The sequence below is a fragment of the Oryctolagus cuniculus genome, chromosome 12 (assembly GCF_964237555.1).
Source record: "Oryctolagus cuniculus chromosome 12, mOryCun1.1, whole genome shotgun sequence".
Lineage (NCBI taxonomy): Eukaryota > Metazoa > Chordata > Mammalia > Lagomorpha > Leporidae > Oryctolagus > Oryctolagus cuniculus.
In genome coordinates this window covers 73,272,664-73,289,282 of record NC_091443.1, presented here as the reverse complement: position 1 = coordinate 73,289,282, position 16,619 = coordinate 73,272,664, and the positions used below count along the sequence as shown (strand labels likewise).

The window sequence follows — 16,619 nt, the reverse complement described above, 5'->3', positions numbered from 1 at the left end:
CTGAAGTGATGCCTTGTGGTCCTTGGCTTTTCTTTATTGGCAGACTTTTTGTTAGTAATCCATTCTGATTTCTCATTATTAGTGTTTATGATCCCATCATAGATTAGGTGTTCAGAAATTTATTCATTTCTTTTAGATTTTCCAATTTGTTGGCATATACTTTTCTATAATAGTCCCTAATGTCAGTTGTATTATCTCTTTCATCTCTGATTTTAGTGTATTTTTTTGTTAGTCTCACTAAATGCTTATTAATTTATCTTTCAAAAACTCAACTCTGTTCATTTCACTGATTTTTTTTTTAGGATTTATTTTTTATTTGAGAGGCAGAGTTACAGATAGAGAAGGAGAAACAGAGAGAGGTCTTCCCTCTGTTGGTTCACTTCTCAAATGGCCACAATGTCTAGAGCTGAGCTGATCTGAAGCCAACAGCTTAGAGCTTCTTCTGGGCCTCCCAAGTAGGTACAGGAGCCCAAGCACTTGGATCATCTTCTTTTACTTTCCCAGACCATTATCAGAGAGCTGGATCTGAAGTGGAGCAGCTGGGACTTGAACCAGTGCCCATATGAGATGCCAGCACTGTAGGTGAAGGCCTAACCTACTGTGCCAGAGTATCGTCCCCCTCAACTCTTTTTTCTATTTGCTTTACTGAGTTCTTCATTTCCAAGATTTCTGTTTGGTTCTTTGTCAACATCTCTATTTCCTTGTCTGTCTTTTAAAAAAATATATTTATTTGCCGGCGCCACGGCTCACTAGGCTAATCCTCTGCCTTGCGGCGCCGGCACACCAGTTCTAGTCCCGGTCGGGGCACCGGATTCTGTCCCGGTTGCCCCTCTTCCAGGCCAGCTCTCTGCTGTGGCCAGGGAGTTCAGTGGAAGATGGCCCAAGTGCTTGGGCCCTGCACCCCATGGGAGACCAGGATAAGCACCTGGCTCCTGCCTTCAGATCGGTGCAGTGTGCCATTGGAGGGTGAACCAACGGCAAAGGAAGACCTTTCTGTCTGTCTCTCTCTCTCTCACTGTCCACTCTGTCAAAAAAAAAAAAAAATATATATATATATATTTGAAAGTAAGAGAAAGGGAGACACAGAAAGAAAGAGATCTTCTTTATTCTGGTTTATTCCCAAATGGCCACAAAGGCTAGGGCTGGAAGAGGTTAAAGCCAGGGGCCAGGAACTCCATCTTGGTCTCCCACATGGATGGCAGGGTCCCAGGTACTTGGGCCATCATCCACCTGTCCCAGGTGCTTCGGCAGGAAGCTGGATCAGAGGTGGAATAGTCAGCCTGAGCACTGGCATTTTATATGGGCGCCGGTTCTAGTCCTGGCTGCTCCTCTTCTGATCCAGCTCTCTGCTATGGCCTGGGAGGACAGTACAGGATGGCCCAAGTCCTTGGGCCCCTGCACCCACATGGGAGATCCAGAAGAAGATCCTGGCTCCTGGCTCCTGGCTCCCGACTTCAGATCAGCGCAGCTTTGGCCATTGCAGCCATCTGGGGAGTGAACCAGCAGATGGAAGACCTCTCTCTCTCTGTCTCTACCTCTCTCTCTGTAACTCTTTCAAATAAATAAAATAAATCTTAGAAAAGAATGAGTATTGTGCAGCAGTTGGATGAAATGTATCTATAAATGTCCATTTCTTCTATAGAATAGTTTTACTGATTTTTTTTTAATTTTGCATTGATGATGTGTCCATTGATGTAAGTGAAGTGTAGAAGTACCCCACTGTTATTATATTGGAGCTTATCTTTCCCTTCAGATGTAGTATTTGTTTTATAAAACTTTGTGTTTCAACATTAGAGGCATGTATGTTTATAATATATCTTCTGATATAATATTATATTACTATAATATAGTGATATATATCACTTTATTATAGTGATATTATATCACTGATCACTATGTAGTGATTTTCCTAGTCTCTTTAAAAATAGTTTATGCATTCTCTTTTTAAGAAGACACATTTATTATCTGTAAGGCAGAGTGACAGAGAGGAAAAGGGCCAGGCTGAAGCCCGGAGCCTGAACTCTATCCAGGTCTCCAACAGGGATGCAGGGGCCTAAGTACTTGAGTCATTATCCGCGGTTTTCCCAGCACATTAGCAGGGGGCTGGATCAGCAGAACAGTCGGGACTTGACCTGTGGTGTTCCAATATGGGATGCTGGCATCGCAAGTGGTGGCGTAACTCACTGTGCTACAATATGGCCACAGCCTCCCCTATCCTGTCCCCTCTGCCATGTCTTTATAGTTTTAGTCTTGAAGTCTGTTTTGTCTGATGTGAATATAGCTACTTCTGCTTGCTTTTGGTTTCCATTTGCATGGAGTACTTTTCCTATTCTTCCGCTTTCCATCTTTGTGTGTCTTTACTGGTGAAAGGAGTTGCTTTTTTTTAAATTTATTTATTTGAAACGCAGAGTTAAAGAGAGAGGTATAGACAAAGAGAGAGATAGAGAGAGGTCTTTCATCCACTGGTTCACTCTCCAAATGGCTGCAATGGCTGGAGCTGAGCCGATCCAAAGCCAGGAACAGCTGGATCAGAAGTGGAGCAGCTGGGACTTGAACCAGCATCCATATGGGATGCTGGCACTGCAGGCCCAGGCTTTAACCCACTGCACCATAGTGCCAGCCCTGGGAGTTTCTTATAGGTAGCATACCTATATAGGACTTATTTTTAATCCATTCAATCAGTCTCTAATTGTGGAATTTAGTCTATTTATATTCAAGGTTATTATAGATAAGACTTAGTCCTGTCATTTTGATGATTGTTTTTTGTTCTTTTCTTCCTCTGTTATTGTCCATCTTTGTAGTCCGGTGATTTCCTGTACTGTTCAAGTATAATTCTTTGACTGTCTCCTTTGTGTGTCTGCTCTTCTTGTAGTTCCATGGGTGTTCATGATGACAGTTACCGTTTTTGAGCTTCTGGATAAAGGGCTCCTTTAGGCATCTTTGAAAGGCCCTCTGGTAGTGAAGAATGCCCACAGTTTCTGTTTATTTTTTTTTATTTAATAAATATAAATTTACAAAGTACAACTTTTGAATTGTAGCGGCTTTCCCCCCATATCCTCCTTCCCACCCACAACCATCCCATCTCCCACTCCCTCTCCCATCCCATTCTTCATCAAGATTCATTTTCAATTATCTATATATACAGAAGATCAACTTAGTATATACCAAGTAAGACTTCCACAGACTGCACCCACACAGACACGTAATGTTTGTTCCTCCTTCATTGCTGAAGGATGACCTTCCTAAATATAGTGTTCTTGATGGACAGTTTTTCTCTCACAAATGGACTATGCCAATACCTCTCTCCTGGCGTGTAAAATTTCTGCCGAGCAATCTTTTGGTCTGGTGGTAGTGATGGTGGTGGGCCTTAACAGTGACCTGGTACTTTTCTCTGGTAGTTTTATAAGTTTTTCATGTGCATTATACTTTCACAATTTGACTATAAGATGCCATGGCGAGGCTCTTTTCTGGCTATGTCTATTTGGGGTCCTATGGGTCTCCTGCACTTGGATATCTATATCTTTGCCATTGTTGGGGAAGTTTTCAGCCATTATTTTATTGAAATAGTTTTCTATGCCTTTCTTTTTCTCCTTGAGGAATCCCCCCAATTCTAATTGTAATGTGTTCACTTAATAGTCTCCCAAATGTTTCAGAAGCTTTTTTTTTTTTATTTGAAAGGCAGTCAGAGAGAGAAGGGTAGAGACAGATTTATCTTCCATCTGCTGGTTCACTCCCAAAATGGCCACAACAGCCAGGGCTGGGGCCAGGCAGGAGGCAGGAGCTTCTTCTGGGTCTCCTACGTGGGTGGGAAGGATCCAAGCACTTGGGCCATCTTGTGCTGCTTTCCCAGATGCATTAGCAGGGAGCTAGATCGGAAGTGGAGCTGCTGGACTCAAATCAGCGTCCATATGGAATGCCAGCATTGCAGGCGGTGGCTTAACCTGCTACACCACAGCGCCAGCCCCCTCAACTCTATTTTCTATTTGCTTTACTGAGTTCTTCATTTCCAAGATTTCTGTTTGGTTGTCAACATCTCTATTTCTTTGCTTTCTCTTTCAAATCATGTATTGTTTTCTGAATTTTGTTAGAGAGAGAGAAAGGTCTTCCTTCCATTAGTTCTCTCCCCAAATGGCCGCTACGGCCGGCGCGCTGTGCCGATCCGAAGCCAGGAGCCAGGAGCTTCCTCCTGGTCTCCCATGCGGGTGCAGGGCCCAAGCACTTGGGCCATCCTCCACTGCCCTCCCGGGCCAGCAGAGAGCTGGCCTGGAAGGGGGGCAACCGGGACAGAATCCGGTGCCCATATGGGATGCTGGCGCCGCAGGCGGAGGATTAACCAAGTGAGCCATGGCGCCGGCCCTCTCGTGTCTTTTTGAGTATTCTTATGAATTCCTTCTGAGGCATTTCATCAGTCTCCTTTTGTTTAGACTGTCAGTCAGTGTTACTGTGTTCCTTTGGAGGCATGTAGTGCCTTGCTTCTTCTCCTGTCCCAATATATTTATGCATCTGATGGATTAGTTGTCTCTATCACACTAAGAGACTTTTTCCTAAAGGTGTGTCCTCAGGTAAATTTGTAGGCTACTTTGGCTTTTGCTGTATTTGGGCACTGTAGTTTCTCCTCTATCTTCTTCCATTGTAATCAATGTAATGCGGGTCCCTGTGGTTCTCGTCACACAAGTTGCTATGCAGTATCTTGTCACCCATCCAACTTTTCACCCCCTAAGCAATTACTTGCCCCATGCTGTGTTTCATGGGTTATGGCTGGAATGGAGTGGGCAGTTCTGTAGCCACCAGCACCATAATACCTAGTCACACTGGAGTCCACAGCTGACTGAGACCCGTGTAGCATAGGGGCAGGGCCAAGTTCTGTATGTAATTGGCTGCTTACTACTGAAGCAGACCCATGATCACTGCAACCAGCCGTTAAGGATGCCGACAAGGATCTAAGTCAACAGACTGGGGCCGTGATCCCCACTTGGCACTGTGGCAGATCGAGATGCTCCATCTGCACACTCTGGACCGTGTACAACAGACTGTCCGGGTCTGCCCAGTGTTGGGTTTCTGTGTTCCCATTCATGCCATACTCCCCCATGGATGAAGTTTTGCTCCTTGTTGTCTGCCCAAGGTTGGAAGAGGCATTTTGTAAAGGGAGGCCCTTGGCTACTGGGCGGACACTAAGCTGGGTCACACCTGAGTATCTCAGCCACAGGGCCCTGTCATGTCTCACAAATGCATGCCAGGTAAGCAGAAAGCTGGAGGAGATGCAGGCTACAGCATACGTTCGTCCTACCAAGGGGCAGGCATCCACCATGCTGAGGTACATGTCCAGAGGCTCTGTCTGCAAGCACTGGGGATAAGGATCTTTAGGCTGTATCCGGGGGCTGGATTTCAAGCAGGACTGGCACTGAGCCCTTAGGCAAACCCCTGGGCTCGCTCTCCCTCCCTATTGCCTTGCAGTTGAAGTTGTACTCGCCGTTTGAGTTTGGGGGAGGGGGAGGCAGGAGCACTCCCTGGGCCACCCTGGCCTACACTAAGCTAGTTGCACCTCGATCTGTCACTGGGTCCTGCGCGACCTTTGGGGTATTTGCCAGGCCCCCGGGTAGCCTGAGTGATAAAGGTCAAAACGAGTCCATTCCACTGGGGCGCAGTTCTCTGCCAGATGCCAGGGTAGATCTAGAGGTTTCGACTAGAAGTGCTGGCCTGGGGACTACAGGCCTTTGGGCTTTAGAGGGGGCTGAATCTCACAGTGTGGGACAGGCATTGGGGGTCTAAATCAAAATCCTGTAACTATTTCCCTGCCCTACCTTTGCTCCACTGCCTGCTGAAGGTTGAGATTGGTGGTGGTGGTGGTGGAGGGGTCATCTGGGAAGTTGGCCACCTGGCTAATGGGGGTCTAGAGGCTCAGGCTGAGTCCTGGCATGGGGGAGGGGCTATGGGACTTTGTCTGGCACTGGTTTTCACGACAGTGAGCTTGTTAAAGGGTGTAAAGTCCAGGGCTGGCTGGGACTTAATTCCCTCTCCCTCCCTTGAGCTGCTTGGAGCTGGGGAGAGGGGATGTGGGGGACACTTTCCTTCTTGCCTTCAAGACCAAAGCCAGGCACTGTGGTCTTTCATCTGGCTTCCTTAGCTCTTGTGAAGGTGGTTTGGTTCCAATCAGTGCAGTGGCTTAACCCACTGCACCACAATGCCGGCCTCTCCACTGTATTATTTGAAAGACGTTCTTGGACATCATTGGCATCTCATTTTGATACACAGTATTTTCATTGTTTAGTTCTAAAAATTTTTAATTTATAATTGCTTCATTTTTTGAAATTGTTTTTTAATTACCAAAAGTATGTGAATTTTTGGGGGTAGGGTAGTTTCCTTTTTGTACTAATGATTTTATTGTAGTGATCAAAGACCATGGTCTATATAAAGCTTATATTTGTAGAAATTTGTTGATTTTGGCCGGCACCACGGTTCACTTGGCTAATCCTCCGCCTGTGGCACTGGCACCCCAGGTTCTAGTCCCGGTTGCCTCTCTTCCAGTCCAGCTCTCTGCTGTGGCCTGGGAAGGCAGTGGAGGATGGCCCAAGTGCTTGGGTCCCTGCACCCAGGAGGAAGTACCTGGCTCCTGGCTTCGGATCAGCGCAGCTCGCCGGCCGCAGCGGCCATTTGGGGGTGAACCAACAGAAGGAAGACCTTTCTGTCTCTAACTCTGCCTGTCAAAAAATTTTTTTTTGTTGATTTCTATTTTAGCAGCCAGGTTTTGTCATAAGGTGAAAATGTACATTCAAAGCTTTATCTGTACTATTTATTATCAGGTACTATTTGTATCTGGTCAACTTTATAAAGAAATGTATAAAAATCTTCCATTATGGGGGTATTTGGCCTAAGGGTGCCCACTTCCCATATCAGAGTGCCTGCGTTCAAGTCCTGTCTCTGCTTTTGGTTCCAGCTTCCGGCTAATGCAGAAACGGAAAGGCAGCAGTGATGACTGAAGGAGCTGGGTCCCTGCGGCACGGGAGACCTGTTCTTCCGAGTTCCTAGCAGGGAACCAGTGGATGGAAAGCTCTGTCTCTAAAATAAATAAATGTTTAAAAAAAAAAAAAAATAAAGCCAAGCCCTCAAAAACAACAATCTTCCAAAGATTGGCATTGTAGTGCGGCAGGTTAACATGTCATTTGGGATGCCTGTATCCCACGTTGGTGTGCCTGGGATTCAGGAATCTGCTTCCGATTCGACTTTCTGCTAACACAACTGGGAGGCAGCAGACGATGGCCCAGGTACTTGGTTCCTGCCACCTGCGAAGGAGACCCAGATGGAGTTCTTGGCTCCTGGGTTCAGCTGGGCCTGGGCCAGGCCCAACTATTGTAGACATTTGGGGGAGTGAACCAGAAGATCTAAAGTTCTGCCTTTCAAGTAATTTAAAAAAAAAAAAACCTTCCATTATGATAAATTTGTCAAATTTTCTCTATAGTCCTCTTTAACAAATTATTTTGTTATAAGGTGCATAGCAGTTTAGAATTATAACCTTTTGGTGACTTAAATCTTTTTTCATTATCAAGTAACATTTATTTATTTGGAAGGCAGAATGCCAGAGCTCTGCCATCCATAACAGCCAGGGCTGGATCAGGCTGAAGCCAGGAGCATGGAACTCCATCCAAGTCTCCTTCATGGGTAGCAGGGCCCATGTGCTGGGGCCATCACCTGCTGCCACTCATGCACATTAGCAGGAAGCTGGGTCAGAAGTACAGAGTAGCCTGAACTTGAACCAGCACTCCCATACAGGATGTAAGTGTTAAGTGGTGGCTTAATCTGCTGTCACAATGCCTGCCTCAACTCTTATTACTTATAATGCCTTTTGTCTTAAAGTTCATTTTAGCTGATGTTTATATAGCTCATCTGGCTTTTTTGGGGTAAGACCTATCTATATCTTTTTTTCCAACTCTGTAAATTCACTCTTTTCCAAATTCTAAATGTTTGTATAAGGGTATTTTCAAAGGTTCACAGAGTAATTACACTGTGTACAAAACACTTTTGAAATCCAGAAATAATTCTGTCATAATATGCATTTTCCACAAACTTTCTGAAGGCCATTTGTATAGTGCATAAACTGGATTTTAAAACTCCAATCTTCAGTGATTTTATACATTTCCATGTAATTCACCTAGTAATGAATTTGTCATCTTTTGTGCTTTTATGTTAACCTCTTTTCTTAGTCACTTGCCTGTTTTTCTTACCTACTACTAAACTGATAAAATTTTCTTTACTGTTTTCTCTTCCCAACTTTGGAAATTATGTTTTTTAAGATTTTTAAAAAATCATTTGAGAAGTATATTTACAGACAAAGAGGGAGAGACAAAGAGGTCTACTATCCGCTGGTTCACTCCCTAAATGGCTGCAATGGCTGGAGCTGAGCTGGTCCAAAGCCATGGACCAGGAGCTTCTTCTAGATCTCTCTCGTGGGTGCAAGGGACCCAAGCACTTGGGCCATTTTCTGCTGCTTTCCCAGGCGTATTAGCAGGGAGTTGGATGGCCGAGATTTGAACTGGTGCCCAACTGGGATGTTGGCCCTGCAGGTGGAGGCTTAACCAACTATGCCACAGCACCAGCCCTGAGATTATACCTTTTATTGAGATTCTTCAATCGTTACCCTGAACACTACAGCTTCCATACTTAAAACCTAAATTAATAAAGATCCCACATTCTTCTCTCAACAAATGCAAGGATCTTAGAACACTGTAGTTCTGATCATAGAACTATTGTGAATATTTGAGCTTTAACTTTTTAAAAAACATGCCTCCAAAGGAGACATTATATTTACCATGGTTATTCTATACGCTTCATGTTGATTTACATTTGCTAGGATTTTACTAATCCTTTGTGCTAATCACTTTCTTATGTACGAGTTGTAACCCACGTTGCATTAGACTTTTCAGTGTGAGGATCTTTCATCCTAAAGGGTCTTAGTCTTTGAAAATCTTTAATTCACTGATGTACTTTAATTAACTGAAATTCTTCAATAAGGTAACTAGAAATCAAACTGCAGATTGTTAGTTTCCTTCAGCATTTTAAAACTTTTCATCATTTCTCATTCCTTATATTTATTTTAAAAATTTATTTATTTGAAAGGCAGAGTTGCAAAGGCAGAGAGAGAGAGGGAGAGATCTTTCATCCACTGGTTCACTCCCCAAATGGGAGCGACAGCTGGAGCTGGGCCGATCGGAAGCCCGGAGCTTCTTGCGGGTCTCCCTCATGGGTGCACAGGGCCTAACGACTTGGGCCATCTTCTACTGCTTTTCCAGGCCATGGCAGAGAGCTGACTTGCAAGTGGAGCAGCCAGGACTCAAACTGGTGCCCATATGGAATGCTGGCACTGCAGGTGGCGGCTTAACCCACAGTGCTGGCCCCCATTTCTCATTCTATGGCTGCCACTGACAACATCTACCAGCCAGCTGTCATTTATTCCCTTGTGGGTAATCTGTCTTCTTTCCGGTGGTCTGATGATTCTTCACATTTCCACCTTTTTTTTCTGCAGTCTTATTACTTATCTATGGTTCATCCCATTTCCTAAATTTGAAGATTCATGTTTTTATGATTTTCAGCCACTATCATTGCCTTGTTCCTGTACTGTTCTCTTCTAGAACTTCTACTAAATGTAAGCTGATGATTTCATTTTTCCAGGCCTCTTTCCCTATACTTTCCATCATGACTCCATTCACAGTCATTTCCCTAGCTTCAGTTTTACTTTACTCATTCTCTGATTCTATGTACTATTTAATTTATAAATTTAATTCTTTGAGAATATCCTGTGCAGCCTAAGTTAGGGTGCATCAACTAAAATAAACTATTTCCTCTGGCCTCAAATGAGAAGGCAGGCCTGTGGTACCAAATTCCTAGGAATAACTTTTATTCTCTGTCCCCAGAGCTCCAGCTCACACAGTACTAGTGGACACAGTGCCTTCTGCCCAATTAGTTTATCCTTTCATTGAGGCTGAATCTCTGTAAGGGTCCTGGCTTTGGCCAACATTATCTCCACTGCTCTTAAGTGACCTTTAAAACCCAAGCACACAAGTTACAAAGACCAGGAAGTGTCTTTACTGCCCAGCAGTCACAAGGCTTCAATCACACACTATCTCCTCTGCTTGGGGTCCTGGAGACTAAAGTCAGCTTACATCTCAAAGGGTGTCTACTATATTTTACCCAGTATGCCTTTAGTTTAATAGTGAGGCTTTCAGCTGTGTGCCCTAATTGATCGAAATGCTTCCATTATGCCAAACATTTTTTAACATTAATTTATCAAAGCTGACTAAAGTTCTCCAGCTGTAGTCTAAGTACTTCAGACAATGACTTCCTCATCTGGGTCCTTCACATCTTTCAGTTGTTTTGTTTTTCTCATACATCACACTATTATGGGCAGGTTTTTTTTTGTTTTTTTTTGTTTTTTTTTTTTTTTTAACATAAGGATGCTGAAGAGCTGAAGAGTGCCAGCTTAAGGTTGCATGGCAAGGACTAGGACCAGAACTTGGATCTTTTCGATGTCAGATACAGAACAAGCAAAGGTGGAGAAGAGGAAGGTCTAAGAGAACATTTAATAAGTGCCTCCTATTTGCTAGTACTGTAATGAGATATCCGCAAACAGCTATTTAAGACATATTAAGTCTTATTACCACATACTAACAGAGGTGGGGGGAAGAGGATTGAAGCTCAGAAAAGGTAACAGAAGTAATTTTCCTAAAATCTCTGTATACCGTAAGTCATATCTGGACCTGACCCAACAAGCCCATTTCTACACCAGTGGTCAGACTTACTCTGTAAAAGGCCAGACATTAAATACTTTAGGCTCTACAGGCCACGTGGTCACTGCTGCAACTGTTCAGTTTTATTAATATAGCACTTGGAACAGCCACTGAAAACCACAAACATGACTGTAAAACTTTAAAAACACTGATATTTGTCATACAATTTTCACAAGTAATTATTCTGCAATTATTCTTTGGCTTTTTTCCAAACATGTGAAAATATAAAACCCCTTCTTAACTATTAGGTTATGCAAAAGAGGCCACTGGGCTATGCCTGCTGACCCCTGTTTTACTTCATGCCACTTTTTTGGAAGTAAGCGTCCTAATGTCTTTGTTTCAAACTATTTTTATTGGGTTAGTAAAGACACAGATAAAAAAAATTCACAAAGTTTTCTTGGGCCTCTTTTTTGTTCTGGTCATTAGAGTACTGGCGTGTGAATACTAAGTCTGACATTGCTTCCTCCCCTAGAACCACTTTGGTGATCTGGACGGTGGCCACTACACTGCTTTCTGCAAGAACTCAGTTACTCAGGCCTGGTACAGCTTTGATGACACCCGCGTCAGTGAGATTCCCAACACTTCTGTTCAAACCTCCACAGCCTATCTCCTGTTCTACAGCTGCTAGCCTTTCTCTCTACCTATACAGAAAGGCACACGCTAGGAAATGGGTGTTTCCTGAAAACTGCAAAACGAGCAATCTGGTGGTGGAGTTTTGCTTCGTCATTAAACTCTTAAAACTTACTTGTATCACTAATGCTTTCAACCATTTCTGGCATGTCACATAACCTCTGTTAGACAAGTCTACAGAAAAGAAGATGGTTCCTGAGCTCAATGAAAAGGTCTCGTGCAAGCAATGAAATGCTGAGGGGTGGGGCCTTCAAAGCACTACAGATGACATGCCAAGTTCAGGTTTCAAATTCAGTGTTTATTAGCTGGCTTGTTCAACAGATTTTCCAAAGACACTTTATAGAGCTAAACAAAAATAATTTTTGTTCAAATGGTTATGTAAGCTTACGAATGTGATCTTAAATGCTACACTTTAGCCAAGAAGGCTAATGAAACCATGAAAAGCTTGACCACTCAAAACCCATTCTTTCATCTTTTCCCTGAGTGTCTGCCGACATTGACTGAATCTTTCAGAGGCACTTTTAGAATGTTTTTATACGGAATGTTTGTTATCTATAGCAACCAAATTCCCAAGATAAAGGAACTTATCTGTTTTATTACATCTTTCTGTAAAGATGTAGTACATAACGTAATTCACTTTGCAACTTTATGCCTGATTCCTATCCCTTTTTACGTTAATATTAGGAATTAATATTAATAACATTTACGGATAGAATGGGTCATGGGGTATTTTACTTCTGATTTTCAGTTCTGCGAATCCTACGTGCTATGTAGTTCTGGTGTGACATTGAAGGAAGAATGGAATCAAGCCTCAATACAAAAGAAAGCAATGTGGTGAAATAAAATGTGTACATGCTCATAGAATCTATGGTTCCACTGCCCTATATTTGATAATATAACAAACACAGAACGCTTTTAGGGTTTAAAATGTTTTATCCATTAAGATTTTAATGTAGGTGTAAATGAAATTCTCATTTTAAAAAAATTAAAGAAAGTTTCCATTTATATTTTAGAATAAAGATTTAAAGATTTAGTGCACAAATACAGCCCTAAGCCAACAAAAAAATAGCTTTGCCCTGTCATTTCCCTAAGAAAGCACTGCAGTTACTTAAAATAGGTTAAATGAGGGGGAAAAAAGCAATCCTCTGAGTTATAGGCTTCACAAAAGGATCACATGTTAAACTATGTACATTGATTGGATGTGCAAGTATGCAATAAATATGTCCACATACATTCCCGTCCGCTTTACATCATTCTAGAGTATTCATGGTAGATCAAGCTGGATTAGAAATGAAAAAGGCCATAACAGTGAAAAGGAAAATAGAAGTTACAAGGGGTTTTAGGCCAGCAGAGTAATACTTGCTTAGCTAATTAATTATCTTAACTTTGGAGCAGACTAAAAAAGTTTTGAAATAAATGGTACCTGTAAGAGATGCTTACTGCAATACCTGTTAGGTGTTATTTGTCCGTTTTTTGATAGTAGCGCTGACCTGACTTAAATGGTGCTAGTAACACAGCTCCTGTCCTAGAACTCCTCTAAATGGCCAGCTTTAGCTATCCATTACCTTTATGAGCACTTCAAGAGTTGTGCTGCTGAGCCTTTTATAAGGTAACTAGCTCATCACCTATGTCTCCTTATGTGGCTACATCAGTTGCTCGTGGTCCCAGTGAAGTATAAAAGAGGATATAAGCTGCTGAAGATTTCACAGAAGAAACAGAGATATCAGACACTTCGTGATCATCAAACTTAAACCACCGCTGTCTTGCTGCATTTTTGCAGTAGGCAGTGTAGTGGCCTCCATCCAGTCCGCCGTAGTGATTCTGAGCCAAACAAGACAGAAAATCAATTCAAACTGAATTGTTAATTAAACTATGTCTAATTTCACAGCCTTATGTTGTTTTTATTATGGGAGGCAAAGAAGCACTCAAAACTCCTGTTTTTTTAACACTATTTTGGGTGGAAAAAGTCTTCAGTTAAGGAAGATACTTACAGAAACAGAAAATAAATTGTATTTCTTCAAATTGTTCTTTGGGCCAATAACATACTGTGACAAGTCAAGACTTTCTAATGGGAAGTCCACAGATGTCTGTAATTTTTGCTTCCACCTGCCATCGTAGGAAAAGCTGCAGAATAAAATATTACAGCAATTAAACTGACAAAGACAGCATGAAATCTTACTCCTTAACATAAACCATAAAATCCATTTTAACTACAGAATTTTACTAGCAGAGAGTCCTTAAGGATATTTGGTTTCATTTCTAATTTCAGCAAGTTGAAGTGCATGAACATTAAATGACATGCCCAGGGTAAAAAAGACAGGCAGAAGCAGAACTACACTGTGGTTCTTTGATTTCCAGCCAGCTACAAATATTAGATGAAGCTTCTACAGAGGCGAAACCCACAAAAGCAAGAGGCAAGACTGAAAGAACTGCTTTAGACTGAAGCTTGTACTTCTGGGGAAACGAGAGCCAGAAACTGACCACAGGTAGACTAGGGACTGAGATAATGGCACTCTTAAAAGGAGCAGAGGATGCCAGAATAGACACCAACTTAGAGCTGGCTGGTGTAACAGTTATTCATAATTATTTTAAAAAGTGAAGTCTGAATCATATTTCTGTATGTCTACCAAGAATAATAATCAACATTCAATTTTAATAGAACAAATGTGTAATCATTTATAGAATTTTTTTTTTTTTTTGACAGGCAGAGTGGACAGTGAGAGAGAGAGACAGAGAGAAAGGTCTTCTTCTGCCGTTGGTTCACCCTCCGATGGCCGGCGCACCGCGCTGATCCGATGGCAGGAGCCAGGTGCTTCTCCTGGTCTCCCATGGGGTGCAGGGCCCAAGCACCTGGGCCATCCTCCACTGCACTCCCGGGCCACAGCAGAGAGCTGGCCTGGAAGAGGGGCAACCGGGACAGAATCCGGCGCCCCGACCGGGACTAGAACCCGGTGTGCCGGCGCCGCAAGGCGGAGTAATCGATTAGCCTAGTGAGCAGCGCCGGCCCATTTATAGAATATTAATACTTCCTTAATCTCCGAGAAAAAGGGAAAAGTAACAAAGCTTTTGTCACAAAAAATTTACATTGAGAAATTTTAACACGTCAATGTTAAAATTAATGCAGTTAATTAAGAATTGCCGGGCTGGCGCCGTGGCTCACTAGGCTAATCCTCCGCCTGCGGCGCCGGCACACCGGGTTCTAGTCCTGGTCGGGGCGCCGGATTCTGTCCCGGTTGCCCCTCTTCCAGGCCAGCTCTCTGCTGTGGCCCGGGAGTGCAGTGGAGGATGGCCCAAGTACTTGGGCCCTGCACCCCATGGGAGACCAGGAGAAGCACCTGGCTCCTGCCATCGGATCAGCGCAGTGCGCCGGCTGCAGCGTGCCAGCCGCGGTGGCCATTGGAGGGTGAACCAATGGCAAAGGAAGACCTTTCTCTCTGTCTCTCTCTCTCACTGTCCACTCTGCTTGTCAAAAAAAAAAAAAAAAAAAAAAAAGAATTGCCAACAAGATGAAACAAAAATTCAACATAAAAGAGAAATGCTTTCTTTGAAGCAAAAAATATTTTTTCTCAACAAAAAGGGAAAATTTTCAAAAAGTCAACTTGAAGCTATCACTCCACAGATACATCAAGGCAAAGGATCTGCCATGGCATCATTAACATATTTTATCTTTATGAGGAGGACATTGGACACAGCCACTGCTTGGGAGGCCCACATCCCATCTCCGTGTGCCTGGGATGTCCTGCTTCCACTTCTAATCCAGCTTCTGGCTAAAGTTCCTAGGATTCTTGACACCCTTGTAGGAGACCTGGATGGACTTCCTGGCTAATACAGGCATTTAGGAGTGAGCCGACATTTTGAAGATCTCTCTCTCCCTCTCTGTTGCTCTTTCAGATAAACACATAAATCTTTTGAGAACTTTTTATCTTTAAAACTACACTTAAATCATCATTCATTTCCAACATGATTAAATCTGGGGTGGCTGGTTTGCTAGCTGAATGTTAAATTTTATCTGCCCATTTGTGTGAAAATTATACTATGTTTATTTTTATGTATTTTCACCTTTTTAAATCATTTATAATTGTTTTTTAAATAGTAAGGAGATTTATTTTTTTTCCTCAAAGATTTATTTACTTGAAAGGTGGAGTTACAGAAAGGGAGAGGCAGAGTCAGAGAGGTCCTCTACCTCTGTCCACTGGTTCCTTCCCAAATGGCTGCAACAGGCGGAGCTGGGTTGATTTGAAGCCAGGAACTTCTCGGTCTCCCACATGGGTGTAGGGGCCCAAGCACTTGGGCCATTCTGTGCTGCTTTTCCAGGCACATTTACAGGGAGCTGGATCTGAAGTGGAGCAGCTGGGAGTTGAACTGCTGCCTATATGTCACAGGTGGTTACTTCTAAGCTATAGCACTGGCTCAATCATTTAAAATTTTTATATATGAAATGCAGTAATTAAGCTTTAATAATTTTTAGAAACTCAATCACATGGAATTACATGAAATAATGGTGTGGTCTTGCTCTGGTACCATCATACTAAGGTGAACCAATAGTCTCACCATGTCCCTAGAGCTACCTCAGCCAGACATTTGTTACATATCCTTAGCAGGCAGCACAACTCAAGAGGCTGTGAAAGAGCTTGTGGAAACAGAATTAGATGCTTACTGTGGTAAGAGAAAGCTGTGAAATGTATGCATAGGAGAGGCCTTCAATAAGTTTCTGAAAAACATGTATGTTTTATGACAAAACTAGGCATGGATCAATTTTTTAATTGTCCATGAACTTTTTGAACCCCACAGGACTTAGATTTCCCACATCTACAGGTTTGTTGGACAGGCAGAAAAACTTCCCCCTTTACCGTTTCAGATGCACTAAAAGCACGGGTGGCAATTTCCAGATTTCTATCTTTTTTAAGGAGTCACGTCGAGCCCTGCAATGACTGCAGTAGAATCGGTTGTTATCTGTCAGTTTTTCTTCTTTGGAAAATAGTCTAAGGCAATCCTGGTGGAAAAAAACAAGACGTCAGATACACATTAATTCCTTTCTTCAACACAGTATCAGACAGCAGCCATTCAGTAAGCACTGCAGACACCAGACAGAGCAGTAAACTTGGAGTTCTGCCCTCACGAAGTGCAGGACCTGGTGACGAATGCAGACAGCCGCAACTCAGTGTGCTGAGTGCTCCCTGTGAGGGAAGGAAGCAGTACTGTGCTCTTGGT

General features: G+C 42.9%; 2 protein-coding genes across 10 annotated transcripts in view; one reads left to right on the top strand and one right to left on the bottom strand.

The window, feature by feature from the left end:
• USP50 (ubiquitin specific peptidase 50) overlaps positions 1-11,522 on the top strand; it is a 42,853-nt gene extending 31,331 nt beyond the window's left edge. For 5 of the 6 annotated variants that reach the window (XM_017348028.3, XM_017348027.3, XM_017348026.3 and 2 more), the window contains exon 7: positions 11,251-11,522. In XM_017348028.3, the coding sequence (XP_017203517.2) occupies positions 11,251-11,406 (156 nt within the window). In that variant the 3' untranslated portion in view covers positions 11,407-11,522. Of the gene's footprint in view, positions 1-10,444; positions 10,542-11,250 lie in introns of all 6 variants that reach the window. The other variant, XM_070054192.1, reaches the window with a different exon arrangement.
• A 163-nt stretch (positions 11,523-11,685) lies between these two features.
• Positions 11,686-16,619, bottom strand: part of USP8 (ubiquitin specific peptidase 8) — a 144,577-nt gene continuing 139,643 nt past the window's right edge. For all 4 annotated transcript variants that reach the window (XM_070054175.1, XM_051822004.2, XM_070054174.1 and 1 more), the window contains 3 exons: positions 16,259-16,401; positions 13,400-13,532; positions 11,686-13,229 (listed from right to left, as the gene is read on the bottom strand). In XM_070054175.1, the coding sequence (XP_069910276.1) occupies positions 13,044-13,229; positions 13,400-13,532; positions 16,259-16,401 (462 nt within the window). In that variant the 3' untranslated portion in view covers positions 11,686-13,043. The remainder of the gene's footprint in view (positions 13,230-13,399; positions 13,533-16,258; positions 16,402-16,619) is intronic.